The 17,709-nt window shown below is 40.5% G+C and overlaps 1 protein-coding gene across 1 annotated transcript; it reads left to right on the forward strand.

The window, feature by feature from the left end:
- Nucleotides 1-355: 355 nt before the first annotated feature.
- TARS1 (threonyl-tRNA synthetase 1) lies at nucleotides 356-16,836 on the forward strand. Its single transcript, XM_064437776.1, has 19 exons — nucleotides 356-467; nucleotides 891-971; nucleotides 1,848-2,038; nucleotides 3,072-3,195; nucleotides 4,307-4,428; nucleotides 4,640-4,757; nucleotides 5,625-5,689; nucleotides 5,771-5,849; nucleotides 6,435-6,581; nucleotides 7,485-7,583; nucleotides 8,404-8,570; nucleotides 8,982-9,144; nucleotides 9,233-9,370; nucleotides 10,178-10,255; nucleotides 12,758-12,858; nucleotides 12,981-13,085; nucleotides 13,761-13,833; nucleotides 14,563-14,677; nucleotides 16,033-16,836. The coding sequence occupies exons 1-19, from the start codon at nucleotides 447-449 to the stop codon at nucleotides 16,179-16,181; spliced, it is 2,136 nt and encodes a 711-aa protein (XP_064293846.1). The 5' UTR covers nucleotides 356-446; the 3' UTR covers nucleotides 16,182-16,836.
- The last annotated feature ends 873 nt before the right edge of the window (nucleotides 16,837-17,709 follow it).

Raw genomic sequence — 17,709 nt, forward strand, 5'->3', positions numbered from 1 at the left:
GAATCTCTTCCACTTTTTTTCCCCCAGGGAAATCAGACACTGGTCAACCCGATTTTTATTTTATTTTATTTTAGTCTCCTTGCAAAGACTACTCCCATCAGCTAATCAAATGGAACCTCTGCCTCAGGGGAACAGTAGCTTGGTCTCCCTGAGTGCCACCCCTTCCCTCAGCCCTCTGCCACCGCGGCGCGGCTGGCAGGGGAAGGCTGGTTACGCATAGCGGAGCGAGGGTGCAGGCAGGTGCTGCCGGGTGCCCTCACAGGCCGCCGCCACTCCCGCCGCGCCGCCGCTCACGGCCACACGCCCAGGCCCGCCCGGCCCGGCCCAAGCAGCTCAAGCCCCGTCGCTGCGGGGGCCCCCGGTTGCATCAGCCGCCGCGGCCGCGAGGCGCCTGCGCGGGGCCGTTCCCGCCCCTTCCCCGCTGGGCCGGGCGGCTGCGTGCAGCTATGGAGGGCGCTGACAGCCAGGTGGGCCCGGCACCAAGGCAGCAGCGGGCCGCCCTGGAGCACCGGCTCTCTCCTCAGCGCGGCTCACCCTCACCGCGGGCCGGGGGCGTCCTGAGGCGGGGGGTTCCCTTCTTCCCGCCTCGGGGCTGGAGGCGGGGCGGCTCTGTCAGGAGGAGGGGTGCGGGCGGCACGAGGAGCTAGGCCTCTTCCCCCTCACCCCTCGTAGCGGGTCGCCGGGGGTTTCCCCAGCTGCGGGGAAGCAGGGTCGAGAGGCGGTGGGATTTACCCGAAGGTAAAAGAGCAGGGAGCTGGGCCGGGGTTAGCCGGTGCGAAGGGGTCGGGTCTTTTCCCTGGTGTGTGGGGCTGCGGGGGGGGGGGGGGGTTAAAGCGCCGTGGCTGTGAGCGGCTGCTGGAGAATGAGGAAATGGTGCTCGCCCTCCTCAGGTAAATGCTGGGGAAGAAAAAAAGGCAGACTGCGGAAAGAAGAAAATGAAGGAGGGGGCCGGCGATGGCGGACGGACGGAGGTGAGCTGCCCTTGGGCCACCGGGGGTTGAAAGATGGGGTCTCTGGTTGCTGTCTTTTGTACTGCTGACGTTCATCCCTCTGAAGTATTTTCTCAGGCGTTACAGTTACTCCTTTTCCGACTATTTCTTACTTTACTAAAGTCTGCCATGAAGTTACTTCGTTACTTTTACACCAAGTTATGTTGGTGTAATGGGAGAGTGGCTCCGATTTCCGTAGTTGCTCTTTTCACTGCGCCTCTGCACCAGGAGGTAGGCAGCAGATCTCTAGGGTGAGGAAAGCCTGCCTAAGGTGCTCTGCTTTTTCTGTCTTCATGGTGGGTAAACACAGATCCCTCTGACTGGCCGCAGAGAGGGCCAGCTGCTGGCCAGCACTAAGCCTGAGCCAGCTGCATAGCTGTATAACCTTGGTTATGCCCAAGCTGATAGCCCAGGTGTCACTGTATGACGTGTAGGCTGGAGTCACTTCCTGTCGGGGTGGCTTAGAGTAGAGGTGTTCCCTCAGTTTTTTGACCTAATTAAAAAAAATATCTGTTTTTATGTTGAACTTACACAGTCTTTTCAAATTTATTTTTGTCCTTGTGTAGCTTATAGAACAGGTGTTTAATAAACTATGTAGTATCTTATTAACATGTAGTTTATTGAACAGGTGTACAGTGGTACATTTTAAAGCAATAATTTTAGTTAAGTTGAATCTTATTGCTGTATGATCAATACTAGATAGTTAATCTGTAATAATTATTTTTTTTAGATATAGTACATATAAATATGGTCACATAGCTGCTTGTGACAGTTTGCATTCTTGACATAATGTGATACTAGATTACTCTAATAATCTATTGATTTTTTTTTTCCTTTCTCTTTATTCATTTTATATAGTTGAATCCCTGGCCTGCATTTATCAGTGAGCGTTTAGAGATGTACAATAAACTTAAAGCTGAACATGATGCACTCCTTGCAGAAAGAGCTGCAAATGACAGTAAACCCATTAAAGTTACATTGCCCGATGGCAAGCAGGTTGATGCTGAATCTTGGAAGACTACTCCTTATCAGATCGCTTGTGGAATTAGGTATGATTCTGTTCTGTGATACACTCGATCATTTTCAGACAGCTCTATGTCTGCAGGTTGTGGCTGCGAGGGTGTGGGTAATGTATAATTTCTCTCTTAGTCATTTAGTTCAGTTCTTCTCAAGGCATCTTGTATATAATAAACTGGAGATAATCAATAGGGATTGAGTTTCAGAGTGGTTTTTTTGCCTTACGAAGATATAGTTTCTAAAATGAAATAAGGATATAATTGAGATCTTTTAGACACAGATTACTTGCATATTTTTCCCTGCAAGTACTGTTGTGATATTAAAAACTAATTTGCAATTAAATTTACTCTATCAGATGCCAAATAGTTTACATCAACCTGGGGAAGGTGATTGCTGGGTGATGTTTCAGTTGATTTCAGAGACAGTTAACTATATGAGTATCTTTCATGTGACAGCATTTTTACTTGCATGGGAGATACCCATCAAAAAGAGCATTGCACTTCTCCGGGTTACTCAGACTTGCTGTGGAGTAGATTTGAACAATGCACACTGGACACCCTGACTGTTAAAATTACAAGAACTTGGTGGTTCCTAGATGTGAAATGCCATATTTTTTCACATGTTTAGGTGCCTTGTCATTGGAATCTTCTTTGCTTTTGTGGTTTGGGGTCAAGGAAAGGTTTTTTTGCCTAGTTGAAATAAAACTTTAAAGTTACTACATCAGAAATGGTATCTCATAATTTTTAAAAGAGAAGCTATCTCTTTTATTGCAATAGGATTTTGAAGTCAGGTTAGCACTTTGAGGTGACTGCCTCTAAACCAAATGTGTTAATGAATGTATGAATGTTGAGTATACAGCACAGTCTTCTTCCCTCATCTCTGAGATGTGAGTAGGATTTTCATCAATGTTCAAGGCTGGCTAAGCTGCTCTTTTATTTGGTATTTATTTATGACATTGTACCCACTCTGAGCACTCCTGAAAATCTTAGTCAACGTGGAGGGCAAATTTGAGGAACTTCTGCTTGCTGATTTCAGAAGATAATATACCGTGTATTTATTCTGTAGTCAGGGCTTAGCTGACAACACTGTTATTGCTAAAGTGAACAAGATGGTTTGGGATCTAGACCGTCCTTTGGAGGAGGATTGTACCCTGGAGCTGCTTAAGTTTGAAGATGAAGAGGCTCAAGCAGTGAGTATCTTCTACCAAGATTTGTTTGCCTTTGGATTTGCATTAAACTCAGCCTCAAGTAGTTATTTGCATCTTTACTGTGTTCAAAAGATGAGGCGATGGAAGCAGGTTTGCTGTGTAGGTGCACCTGCACTTTCTAATAGTTCCTTACAGGGGACATGCAGTACTGCAGGTAATGTACATTATGCTGTGTGTTTGTAGCCAAGTCTGCTAGCAGTTGCTGTTGTTTATGTCAAGTCTGTTCTTGTTGAAGTTTTACATTTGCAGCTTTCATGTTAATATAAAGTAGGTCTTCTGAACTGACGTTCAGACGAAATGACTTAAAAAACAATACTAAGTATAAAACTACTGTCTATGAACAAGTGTAAAGGTCCTGAGTAGGCTGCTTTTTTACTTAGAACATGCAGAAGTATGTACTTTATTTTGACGACCTATTCAGATCAATGTGGATATCCAGTAAATTTGTAAATACTCTCTTCAGAAAAAAAACATCTGGTACAAGAAGCTGTCAGTCAAACTTATCACAGAGGTCTTGCATTCAAATTTAGGATTTTGATACTGGCTGAATGGTAGCTCCTGAGATATCTATGTTTTCTGGTCTGTGCAAATAAAAGCAGACTGAAGTCCTATAGATTTGGTTTTAATTTGTCAAAACTTCAGGTGTACTACAAGATAGAGTGTAGTTTTTAACTTTATGACATGTGCTACTTCAGTGCAGGATTTCACATGCATAAAATCTTCAGATTAGGACCACAGCCTTATGTTGAAAGCGCACCTTTTTGTCTTTATGCAGAGCTGATTGATTGAAGTTCATAGAAAGAAAAAGTTTCCGAATTAGTTTCCTGACTTCTTGACAATAATTGAATTATTTCAACAATAATTGAAAATAAGAATTATTTGCTACCAGACTCTAAACAATTTCCTAGTGTTACCTTTTGGAAATACTGGTGCTTAGGGTGAGAGTGTTGATGGGCAGGTCATTACGTTCTGCAGACTGCTCTAATGTGAGATCTGCATCAAGTATCCTTAAAAGCAAGTGTTTCAGAAAAGGTTTTATATAAAATACTCAGAAATGCTTTGTGCATATTCAGACTGATTCCCTCTTTTTTAGGTATACTGGCACTCAAGTGCTCACATAATGGGTGAAGCTATGGAGCGAATCTATGGTGGCTGCTTGTGCTATGGCCCACCAATAGAAAATGGATTTTATTATGACATGTTCCTTGAGGAAGGGTAGGTTTTGTATTTTTCTTTTTAGGAGGGGTGGGATGGCAGTCCCAGCAAGTTTCTGTTACGTTTTTGTTCCTGGAACGGTTGTCTGCAGTACTGCAGATTGCTTTCTTCTTTGCAGTGTGTTCCTTCCACAAGCTAGTGTGTTGCAACTGGATCTGAAATTGCAAGTGAAAGCAAGAATGATTCACTTTTTTCTGTGTGTTTATTTTAGGGGTGTATCAAGTAATGACTTCTCTGCTTTGGAAACGTTATGCAAAAAGATAATGAAGGAGAAACAAGCCTTTGAAAGACTGGAAGTTAAGAAGGAAACACTACTTGAAATGTTTAAGGTAGGCTGTTTTAGAAGGTGCATTATGCAGTTATTCTTTAAGTATTGGTGCCTTGAGCCACATGTTGTGTTAGTGGTAGAGGAAGGTCTGTCTAATTAACTTTTTAAGGTGATATGTTCTTATAGGCTTATTTGTGATATTTAACAAAAAACATGAGTGAAGATGTAATTCTTAGGTTCTCAGGAATGTGTATTAGATTTTCTACAACTCTAAGAATTCTCATTCTTCCTCTCAGTGACCTTGGCAAAATCTTTGAAACTACATTTTTCATTTATTTCCCGCAGATGTAAATTTGCAATATATTATGTGCAGTAATGTTATATGCCTGTGTTATATTGGCTGTTATTAAAATGCTGTGGTGATACTATAACTGCACATGCTGATGCATTCAGAAGACTTCATAAAACATTACTCAGAAGTCCTCATTCTAAAAAAGTCCAAGCAACACTAAAAGCTGATCCTTTCTCTTTAGTATCTAGCTGCAAATAATTTTCTGGTATTTCTGAGATAGACATTACTGAGCGTTCCCTGTTAGGACATCAGGAGAATCAGAGTGTTATTCAGATTGGACGGTACCTCCATAGGTTTCCAGTCCAGTCTCATGCAGAGGCCATGGGGTCAACACTGAAGTCAGACCAGGTTTCTGGGGGCTTGTCCAGTTGAGCCTTCAAAACCTCTGAGGATGGAGACTCGACAACCCACTCTCTGGGTAGCTTGCCCCACTACTTGACTGTCTTCCTGTCTCTTTGACTTTTATAATCCTCTTTTGATGCAGCACAGCATCAGTTTTGCAAATAATTTAAACTGCTGGCCAGCTCTCTTGCTTAATGAAGAGTTGACAGATATGTGTGCTGCTTTTCTTCTCAGTATAATAAATTCAAGTGTCGCATCCTGAACGAGAAGGTCAATACTCCAACTACAACAGTATACAGGTAATTACACATGCATCATAATATTACTGGATATATCTTTCTGGGGTGAAATATACCAAATAAATGTTTTCCTATTGTTAGGTGTGGTCCCTTGATAGATTTATGCAGAGGGCCTCATGTCAGACATACTGGTAAGATAAAGACCATAAAAATTCATAAGGTAAGTGCTGAAACTGCCTCAAACAAATGTTCTCACTGAAACTGTATTGCTGTCTCTGGGCAATACAATGGTGGCTTATCCAAGAATGTACCATGAAATGGGTTGCCTGGCCAAAGCCTCAATGTTGCAAATTCGTAACGGGTTGTGTGGTAGAATGGTATTCAAATGGTGCAAAGTACAACTAGGTGTCTAGAGCCTGCACTTCCAGCACAGATCGGAACATGAGTGTGGTTTAAGGCTTGGCTGAACTGAATCAATTAGAGGTTATAGTTTTTGCTCAGCTGATGGTTATAGTTGAGTGTGAATTAACAGTTGGAATAGGATGGCTACAAAGAGAGCAAGTAGGTTTAAAAAAAAAGACAAGGGAGAGCGTGAAACCATTTTTACATATTCTGTTCACCTCTTGTTTCTGGATTTTTCTAATCAGTGCTCTGAATTTAACATGAAAACTCTCCTTTTGCCTTAGTTGTTCTCCATTAAGTAGAGTGATTTATTAATAATGGCATGCTTTTCATAGCAGGCAGCAGTAGTAAAAAGTGGAGGCTCCTCCTTTTCTTCAATGTTTCATTTATTTTTTGCATGCAGAATTCTTCTACCTATTGGGAAGGCAAGGCTGATATGGAATCCCTCCAGCGGATCTATGGAATTTCATTCCCGGATGCAAAAATGCTGAAGGAATGGGAGAAATTCCAGGAGGAGGCTAAAAGCAGAGATCACAGGAAAATTGGGCGGGTGAGACAGTTTTTCTGGCAATGTATTTCACAAACACTGTGTGGATGTAACCCCTTAACTAGAAGCATCTCGAAGACAGTGTATAATTCCTGCCACAACCAAGATGTGGCGCAGCTGTATTTTCAGTCAAGTTGCAAAGTGAAGTACTTCTCTCTCTAAGAGCATCAGAAGTCCTAAAGCAAACAACTTGTCTTTAGGCTTCTTCGCTGTTTTAAATGTGTTGACATCCTTATTCCATGGATCTGTGAGAAAAGAACTTGGACACTTCAGTCTGCAGGCAATGCTCATCCCTACAGTTTGCTGCAGCCTGTTCACTCACAGTTCTGTTCTTCTGCATGATTTCGGAATCCATAATACATTTCTGTGGTTTTTTGGGTGGTTGGTTTTTGGTTTTGTTTTTTAGATGGAAACACCTGTCAGATAACAGTGTTCAGGGCTACCCATTACAAGGTCTGCTGCTAGGACATCAGGAAACTATACAGCAGAATTCACTGTATGCAGTCCTCAAGCATGTGCCCAGCTTGTTACATTAGCCAGCTACAGCTCATACATTTAGTTGATCTGCAAATGATTAGAGAGCTGCAGAAGCAGAACTAAACATTACTTGTCAATGTACAAATGGAGCTGTGGGGGCATCATTAGGAGTTACACATAAATGCAAGGGTTTGGAGTATCAGTAATGGAACAGGAAACTGAACAATCTCTTTCCCCTGTAAGTACTGATGGGGGTATAATACTAGTGAAAATTCATCTGCTCTGTAGGTATTGCTTTTTTTCTTTGTTTTGTTTTCTTTTTTAAAAAATTTGATTATTGATGCCCAGTCAGTAGTAATTCATTTGGAATGTTACGTGAAAAAGCTGGTGTACAAACACTTAACTTTTTCAAATATTATTTTTCTGCAGGACCAAGAACTGTTTTTCTTCCATGAGCTCAGCCCTGGTAGCTGTTTTTTTTTGCCAAAGGGAGCTTACATTTATAATACATTAATTGAATTCATCCGGGTAAGTAATGTCTTTTGGAAATCTTGTAGAAGAAATTACTTAATTTTAGAAAAACACATAACAGCATGCTACATACAACAGTATTAACAGTCCTTCATTTCAAGTCACTTTAATCTCTTAGTTCTGTAAGCCACACAGCTAAAGAAACCTGGTTTCTTGGAATAGGTTTTGTGACAATCTCTCTTAAGTTATGTTTTATCAATACTTTATACCTGCAGTTAAAGCAGTGATAATGATGCTTTATAATATGAGTTCTTTGACGTCTGATAGCACAGCTAAGCTCACACTATAGCTGTTCCACCGATACATATTAATTTGTTTTAATAAACTTACTAAATTTGGCCTTTAGAACTGTTATGAAATTATCTGTAGAAAAAAACCCCTGATCTTCCTGTTGTAATATTTAAAGTCTGTCTTAGTATAGTATATTTGGGCTGCAATGTACTACCAAGTGTCATTGAATAATTAGAAACTGCTGCTTTACTTGCAGGGAGGAAACTTGTCCTTTTTGCTTAGTACAGAGGAATTGTTCAGGGAAGGGTGATGCTGGTGGAAGGGATGTATCCTGGCATCTCCAGCTTGAACTCTTCTCTCGCTTCCCTCCCTTCCGCTCGCCTGCCTGCTTCCCTCCCTTCCGCTCGCCTGCCTGCTTCCCTCCCTTCCGCTCGCCCGCCCGCCTCCCTCCCTCTCACCTCCCTCTTTGTCATGGACTCTTGTAGGCCAGCATTTGTATATTTTTATGGCTGCAGGTTGAAGGCTGAGTACTATTACCTTTGTATGCTTTTATTAGTTATTTTACATACTGGGTCTGTTGTTCTAGAGTGAGTATCGAAAACGTGGATTCCAGGAGGTTGTCACCCCAAATGTTTTCAACAGCAAACTATGGATGACTTCAGGGCACTGGCAGCATTACAGTGACAACATGTTTTCCTTTGAAGTCGAGAAAGAAGTCTTTGCTCTGAAGCCTATGAACTGTCCAGGACACTGGTAAATACATAGCAAATCCAGTTTACTAAAGATGGTGTCTTCGTGCTCTCTTTACTTCAGACATGTCATTTTTCTGTTTTAGACCTGAAGCTTACCTCGGTACTAGAAAACCTGGATAACCGAAATAGATACTGGGGCATTGACGATTTTGTGGCAATTTAGGCTTTCAGGTTTTAATGCTCTGTTTTAGGAGCTGTTTTATCTTCTATGTGTGAGGTGGGGTAAGACTGCGAATTATGAAAAGGTGTCTGCATTTGTTTTCCTCACAAAACTAGATGGGAATGATGGTTGTAATCAAATTACATCATTGGCATTATGGGCATCTGCTTAGGTATTGGCTGCTTCTCATTGGCTGTTCTTTACAGAATTTTGATTCTGGGTGAGCTTCAAGTAATAAACTTTTCCTTTCAGCCTTATGTTTGATCATCGTCCAAGATCATGGCGTGAGCTGCCTTTACGGTTGGCTGATTTTGGTGTTCTGCATCGCAATGAGCTGTCAGGAGCTCTTACGGGACTCACTCGAGTACGTCGGTTCCAGCAGGACGATGCTCATATATTCTGCGCTATGGAGCAGGTATAGGCTGCTGTTAAATGAAATTGGGTATTAAAATCAGATTAACTGATTTTTCCATACTTGAGACTTTATTTCTATTCTTATAAAGATTGAAGAGGAGATAAAGAGTTGTCTGCATTTCTTACGCACTGTGTATGATGTCTTTGGATTTTCCTTTAAACTGTATCTCTCCACTCGTCCTGAAAAGTACCTGGGAGATATAGAAGTGTGGAATCAAGCTGAAAAGGTAATCAGTTTTATTAATTTTTTACGTGAAAGCAAGGCTGCAGCTGGAAGTCCTGTAAGAACATATTGCTTTCTGGGAGGTACAGTGACAGCTGGACATGAGCAATATAACTTCATTAACTCACCTCAGTTCAGTCTATGTGTTGTAAATAACTTACTCTCCATACAGAAGCAATCTCCATGTCAGAATCCAATTACATATCCCTTCTTCCTCCTTCTCTCTCTTCTTGCATTTTTTTGATAATTGACAAAAAAAAAAAAAAGGAAGAGAACCAATTCTGGCAGCCCTTGTAATAAGACTTAGAGCCATCTCCCAAAAGTCAGGTCGCTTTTATGATTAAAGGGATGGGGTTAGCCCCCGCAGGTACTGTACTGGGGAGAAGATAAGGCACAACTAGACATCAGTTGTATCAGGGTTGATCCCCTCTTAATATTATCCACAAACATTGAATCTAGCATAAAAATTTCTTGCACGTAAGCTAATGCTCCTTGTTTGGCCTTTTCCAGAATGAATGCACATCATGGTTTTAGCTGGGATAGAGTGGCTGTGTGGTGCTTAGTTGCTGATTGGGGCTAAACCATGACAATGCATTAATTTTCTTTGTTTGAATTTGGACTGTATTCTTTTTTATCTGGGGCTCTTCCAAAATTTTCTGTTTTCAAAAAATAAATGAGTTGCAGCAGTAACTGAGAAGTACTTAGAACTGGTAGTATCACAAAACTGTAGCAGGAGGCTGAGCTGATGCTGTAACATGGAAAGACAGCAAATGATTGGGAAGTACTGAGTGTATGTATCCTTTATCTCTAGCAACTTGAAAACAGCCTCAACGACTTTGGTGAGAAGTGGGAGTTAAACCCTGGCGATGGAGCTTTCTATGGGCCTAAGGTTAGTATGTTGCTAATCCCTAGCTGGGTTGGGCTATTAATTCTGTTGGGGTGAGGCAGACGAAAGTTATACAGTTCCTTGCTTTCCATTGATAACACTGTAATCTTGGCAGTAGGGGTAGCAGGCAAATACTGTTCTTTGCAGTATAGCAGATAAGCAGAAAAACCCAAAGTCTTTTTGTGTATACAAAATTATGCTAAATGTCACCTTCCCCAGAAAGACAAGTGTTGGGGCATCTATTTGTGCAGACCTTTTGCCAGGTGACTTCAAACAGATACCTGACCAAGGCAAAGTCTCCATCTAGTCAACATTCTGCTCTAAGCTAATTAAACAAATACAGAGGGATACTAAACACTGTAACGCACAAAGAATGTTTTTCATATCTTCTTATGAGCAAGGAGGAGAAAATAGTATGGTGGTGCTCTTGGGTTTTATTCACAATCTTCTTGGTAAAGACAACTTTTATTTTTCACTTATTGTCCTGCACATTCCCTTCCAATATAAAGTTATAACTAAATTTTTCAATGTCAGTGTGCGTTTCTAAAGCACTGGTGCAGGCTAGGTTTGGCTGGAGGATATAGAAGAAAACTGATTTCTAACTGACAACCTGGTACAAACTGAGATTGTTAAGAGCTGGGATTAGGAAGGGGCATTTTAAAAATAGTTTTCTAATACCATTTTAAGGTGCTGTATGGCTGAAATTTTTTTGTTTTCCAGGCACATAATCTCTGATGTACTTAAGACAGAAGTATACTCTATGATCCTGGTTTTCACATAGCTTTAACACACATTTCATTAATTAAACCCAGTTTACATGTATAGAATGTTTGTCTGCTGCTTAAACAGAGCTGACTGGTTTAGTGGGAAACATGAACAGAAGGTGGCACTGTAAGATCGGTATTACCACAGCAATTACTGCATTAGAAATCATCCTTTGAGCGATAAGTGAATCCTAAGTCATAAGAAAACCAAAAATAAACTTACTGGTAAAACAAATTTTTGAAAAATATTGCTTTTACTGGCACAGTTTTGTAGCTGCATTGAGTTGCTGGTGGGTTTCGGTATTTTAAAAAGCCCCTTGCATTAGTTTTCTGGTTTTGTTGTTTTGTTTTGTTTTAAAGCCACCTCTTCAGTTTGCACAGATTAAGTAGGGATGTTTAGAAATTTCCTGATATCTTTGAGTGTAAGGACAGAGAGCCTTACAAAACTACCTGCAAATCTTTTCTTAAACCTACACTACATTCGTGTCTACATTCAGTCACCTAGTAAACTGATTCTCATTTCTCTCTTTGTATGCTGATTGAATCAGTTTCAGTTTATGGGTGTAGGTGAAATGTGTTATAGCAGCTAATCATTCAAAACCTGAAATGCAGACAAGATTTAGTAGTTTCCTCAGTTAATTTGAAAGAAGGCAAATATCTACAGGAACCTCTGTTAAGGAACCTTAATTAAACCTATACTTGCTTTTAATACACTCTAGCCAAAGTAAAGTAAGCATTTTGAATTGGTTTTAATGGAAATTAGTTAAAGTTATGTCTTTACCTTGAAGTTCTACATCTAGGGTACTTTTAAACTACTTGGATTTTTTTTTTTTACTTCTTAACTGGGTGATTTGAAAGTAAGGAAGGTTGTAAATAATTTATTTTGATAGAAGCTCTTTGGTGAGTAGCTGAACTATGATAAACTCTGGCTTCCAAATGCAAAAGTGAAACACATTTAGAACATCAGTTAATAAAACACTGATCTGTTTGTTTGATACATATATTAAAGTAAGTCCCCAACATATAGCCATACTGCTAAAGTGATGAATAAGAGAGCTATGTAATAAATAAATAAGGTCAGGACACTATAAATCTACTGTTTTCTGTCTGTCTCTCTGTCTAACTTGTATAAGAAGTGTACTCAAGTTTAAAATGTAAGATCCAATAGAAAGAATAGGCTTGACTGTAGATACTCATAGCCAGAACAAGTGTCATTGATTAATATGATCCCTGCTGCTGAGTGGACCAGTTAACAGTAGGATTCTCATGCCTTGTTCGTGCCTGAATTTGTAACATAAGCTAGAAAGTATTCAAATACTGCATGATAAAGGAGTGTAAGTTTGCCAGTTTGACGTTGAAGAAATCTCATTTTTGGCAAGACGTGTTCACTTCTGATCTTGCACTTGCGCTTCTGTGCAGCTGAATTCACTCAGTGAAAAGGCCCATGAAAGTCCCAGATTGAAACTCATGAAAAATAGTCTGAGGTATTAAATGTGGTTCCCCCCTGAAGTAATGTCTCTCTACTTGATCACCCTGTTTTTAGCGCTAATATTTTTTGCATCAGAACCTGCAAATCATTTAAATCCTAATGTAGGCTGAAGTAAAAGTATGTTGTCTAAAACCACATATAGTTCCTCTGCATTGATTGAAACCTTCCATCTTAAAATGAAAGAGTTTGCTTTCAGAGGGGGATGCTTGTATCTTAAACTATAGTAAAAGTTTGTGTCTTTTTGTTTTTAAGATTGACATTCAGATTAAAGATGCCATTGGCCGCTATCACCAGTGTGCTACCATCCAGCTCGACTTCCAGCTGCCAGTCAGATTTAACCTCACCTTTGTCAGGTAAGCAGAGAGGCTGGTGGTTTTAATTGCTACATAATCTAACTTTCCTGTCAGTTACAAGCATAAGTTTGCATCAAGAAAAAAATCTTACATTTAAAAAAACCCTAAATCTTTCTTCACAGCCATGATGGTAATGACAAGACAAGACCAGTTATCATTCACCGGGCTATTTTGGGATCTGTGGAGAGAATGATCGCCATTCTAACCGAAAACTATGGAGGCAAATGGTAACACTGAAAAGTAGATTTATTATTCCAGTTTGAGCAAACACTTTACGTAGGAAAGAAGTTAGCCCCAAGTGTGCAAGAAGCAGGAGGGTTTGTTCTGCTTGCTGCAGAGATGTGCCTTCGGTATACCTAATGTGTTCCTTCTGAACCACCTCCCTTAGATACTAAATAATGCCAGGTGTGGTAGCCTCTGCATGATACCACTCATGCAGGTGCAGCATACAGCTTGTCTGTGCAAGGCGTATATCTCTCAACTTCGCTTTTGTAACTGGGCTTCCTTGCAGTGAGTCATTTATGTAGGTTGTCTCCTTTACCTGCTGCAGTATAACACCTGATGGGGATGATCCCTCTACTTATAGTAAGGCTCAAAAGTGAAAGTTTTCCCATAATTAGCTAGTAATAAGCTCAACACTCAATTATGATTTGGTGCCCATGGTAAAACACAACTTGAATCTTCAGGTGAAAAAGTACTTTCTTCCACACTGCAATTCTTTTAGACACTGTTCTTTTTGGGAGATAAATTGTAATGAGGCTGTCATCACCTCTGAACCCAGTCTAAGCAACTGGCTTTATAAATCTCTTGTGTAGATTTTAGTCCTGCCTGTTAAGTGGATTTTTTTATACTAAAAAAAATACTGAGAGCCATATAAATTTGGGTTTTTTTGTTTATTGAAGGCCGCTCTGGCTGTCCCCACAGCAGGTGATGGTGGTACCAGTGGGACCAGCATGTGATGAGTATGCTCAAAAGGTGATGTATATGGTTTGGGTTTTTTTTTTTCAGTATATTGTATTTAGTTGAGATACTTGGTTATTAGTGATTCATAGTCTATATACCAGATGAATGTTATAAGTCTTTGCATATTACATTGTATCATTTTTATATTACAATGACAGCTGCTGAATTTGGAGATGTAGCTTCAGAGGACCTGAAATAGCTTTTGGGTATCTAAACAACAAATGCTGATCTTTGTGAGGCTTTTATTTTTGGAAAACTTAGTTTTTTCTCTCTAGCTCAAAAGCTGTCTTACCCTTCAGGTTCTAGTATCCCATGGCCATGTGCTTCTTGCAAAAGCAGAAAGACGATGAAGATGGGTATTTGCATATTTAGCACCCAGCAGACCTTCTTCTGTATTTCTTTCAAGCACATTATACATAAATAAAATAGTCTGCAAATTAATTTTAAAAAATTTTCTAATCAGAAAGCTCCATCATCCTGCTGCCTTTGACAATACCAAATTAGTATTAAGCCCAAAACATCAGATATTCACATCACTGCTTAGTTATTTAGTGTGTACGTGCCTGCGTGATAGCTGACTGGTTTTCATTTCTTGAACTGGGATCATCTCCAATGCCTGAGCCAACGATGGTGCCTTTGTTTTAGGGGTCAGATAAGCTTGACTGGCTTGTGTTTGCAAGTCATAAATAGTGCATTGTCATGAATATCCTATAGTGACAGTTCAAATACTTTTTCTCCTAGGTCAGGCAGCACTTCCACGATGCTGGATTAATGGCAGATGTTGATGTAGATCCTGGGTGCACACTTAACAAGAAGATCAGAAATGCTCAGCTCGCACAGTATAACTTTATTCTGGGTAATGTACAGTGCATTTGTTAATTTATCCTGGCTGACTTTCCTGCGTAGGTTAAAGGATTTGATCTTTTTTCTGTGAGCAAGGCAGAGCGTGGTAGTCGGCGTTGTAGGTCACTTTGTTCCTGGGAGTCTCTGTTCCAGAGATTCTCTCCTGCCTGCATGGTCAGCATTCCTGGCTTGTATACCTGTCACTGGAAGGAGGTTGCTGTGGCCCAAGGCATAACTGCTGCTTTAGAAAAAGGCCTTTGCTGTCTTCTGGTCAGCAATGTTGGAGGCATATATGAGATCTCTTGCCCTTTGTCAGTCAGGTTGTTAAACAATTTTTCCATCCTCCCCAGTCATTTATGCTCTTGTTTCAAGTGTAGCATGAGAAGTACCCTGTTTTCACTGGATTCAGCTGTGGTGCGCTTCTGAGCTATACATACATAGGAGAAGACTGCTCCACGAGAGGGTGATACAGGGACAATTAGAAATTCACCCTGAGATATGGGATTTGAAGCACTATGTTAGCCATGTCATGTATATCGAGGCTCTAGCATTGACCCTAAAACTGTCTGGGATCCATTATGGTAGAAGGAGCCTTTGACAGAGAAACTCTACCCTCAAAGCAATTGATAGAATCAGGAATAAAGTTTTTTTGTTCTTTAAAAATTCAAGTCTATGATACAGATAAGACACAGCCACATTTTACCTTCAAGACCACAAACAAATATGAACTTATCAGGGGGAAAAAAAATCTCATCTCATTTGTTTGCAGAGGTTGTTTCAAGTTGTCGTCCACTGAACGTAAATTGTATTTCTCTGGTGCCCAATCTCCTGTAGCAACCTCCCAGCGTATTATGTAAAATTTATATTAGTAATAAGATGTACATATATTATCTTGGTATCTGTATCTTTATGTTTAAGTAAAATAGCTTTGGGATTTTCCAATAAACTGTCTTGCTGCCTCTCTAAAGAAGACAAATAGCTATCGGTTATTTACAATCAAGTAGTCTTTCTGATCTTTGCCTGTAGAGTACTCCGTGTTTATTTCTCACTTTGACTTTGTGGTTCTCTCTAATAAGAAGTAAGTCAAGCTGGACTTACTAGGTTTACTTTTCTCTTCTGTTTTGCTAAGTTGCTGTTCATAACATACTAAAACCTATTAAATGGTGTTGGTAAATGAGATTAAACAAGGCTATTGGCTGTTACAGGTTTAAGTGAGGGGAGGTGGGAGGAGGGCAAAGAAGGATTTGATGTGTTGGTTGGTAAGCTTTTTAGAGTTTTTGTTTACTAAGCCTAAGTTTTAAGGGAATGGGGGGAAAAAAGCGTGTGCTAAATGTTAAGTTCATTTCTCTGCATCTTGGTTTTTTCTAGTGGTTGGTGAAAAGGAGAAGGCAAGTGGAACAGTTAACATCCGCACCCGAGATAACAAGGTGCATGGCGAGCGTACAATTGCAGACACTGTGGAGAGACTGCTGCAACTGAAATGCTCTCGCTCCAGACAAGCTGAAGAGGAATTTTAATGCCATCTGCTCTACCTGGCATAAAAAATGATTCTAGTTTTCCTAATGCCGTTAAACACAGAGTTTTTGTGCCGAACCAGATTTTAAATATATTTCACATTGCACATCTTGCTCATTTTAGCAGGGACTTTTCTTTTGTCAGAAATATCTCTTTTTGCAAAAATCAATTTTTCTCAAACCTTGAAGTAAAATTTCCTGGCCTCTGACGAATGGCAGATGAAGGAAGATGAAATGACTTTCCATGACCACAAGGGAAAAATTGAAATGTTAATCAGGGATGCCCACAGCATTCTAACTACCCTGTTAAGAATAAAATACCTTTTGGTAACAAATGTTTTTCATGAAAGTTAAACAAAATACCTCAGGCCTTTCAGTAAGGCTGTATATGTCACTGCAGAAGCAAGAATGTACAAGGGTAATGATTATTTTTCTGAAGACAAATGCTACTTTTCAATTTAATAGGTAGAGTCTCCTTCAGTGGAACACTTCCTTCCCGAGCCTCAGTCCAGGGCATCACATACTCAGCGGCCCCTCCTACCTCACAGCTGGGGGATCTCATTTGTTGGCTTGGGGTTTGTTTTTGGGGGGGTTTTACACACCTGGCTGACAAGAGGCAAATGTCTGTTACTGACAAAAAATAAAATAATGGCCTGAGGTTTTTTGGGTTTGGTGTTTTTGTTGGTTTTTTTGTGTTAACTAACTGGAACAGCCTCCAAAGGTGGTTGATAACTCTTCCTTTAAAAAGAAAGTTACTACTTTCTTAGCAAACCCTCAGCAAAGATCAGACACATCTGAGGACAGGTTTGAACCCTCCTGTCTTTTGAAAACCTTCAGGTATCACCATTTCCTTTGTTACCTGGCCAGAAGCATTTCATCAAGCCTTTTCTCACCTATCTTTCTCAAGGTGATGGTAACATTATATCAGCACTTGAACCATTGTGAATTCAGTCTCACCAGACCACAACCACAGCAACTTTTAGCAAAATTTATTTCTTCCTCTTTTGGTTCATTCAGACTAAACGTTCCATCTAACTGCTGGGGGAAAAAAAAGCGGGGGGCATGCGTTACCTTTCCACTGCTTTGCTGCTTTAAGAATTACTTTGTTGAGAATTAAGTGTGTTATTATTTTCTGTATTTTTCATCTGCTTTACTTTGCTGTGAAGTGACTGTTGCTCCTGCAAAAAACAGCGGAATGGGATGTTGGCAGTCCCTGGGGCAGAAGGACTTCATCCACTGTTGAAGTGAAACCATAGCAGATACCAGTCCCCCAGGGAAAAGGAGCCACCAGCTCTCTTTCCCTCTAGGAATCATGCCTCAAACCACCTTTCCACTAGGCTGGTGTATTAGTCGATTTTCAGAGAGTGCTCTGCCTTTTCTTTTGCAGGGTCCCTAGGCAGGCTGGCACTGAACTGTAGGCGTGTAGTGAGATACTGGTGTGGTGAAACGCTAGCCACTGCTGCGTGTGGCTCAGTAGGTGTCAGTCTTGGACAAGTTATCCTTTTGCGGAAACCTCATTTACTTGGATTGT

This window comes from Phalacrocorax carbo, chromosome Z, assembly GCF_963921805.1.
Source record: "Phalacrocorax carbo chromosome Z, bPhaCar2.1, whole genome shotgun sequence".
Classification (NCBI taxonomy): domain Eukaryota; kingdom Metazoa; phylum Chordata; class Aves; order Suliformes; family Phalacrocoracidae; genus Phalacrocorax; species Phalacrocorax carbo.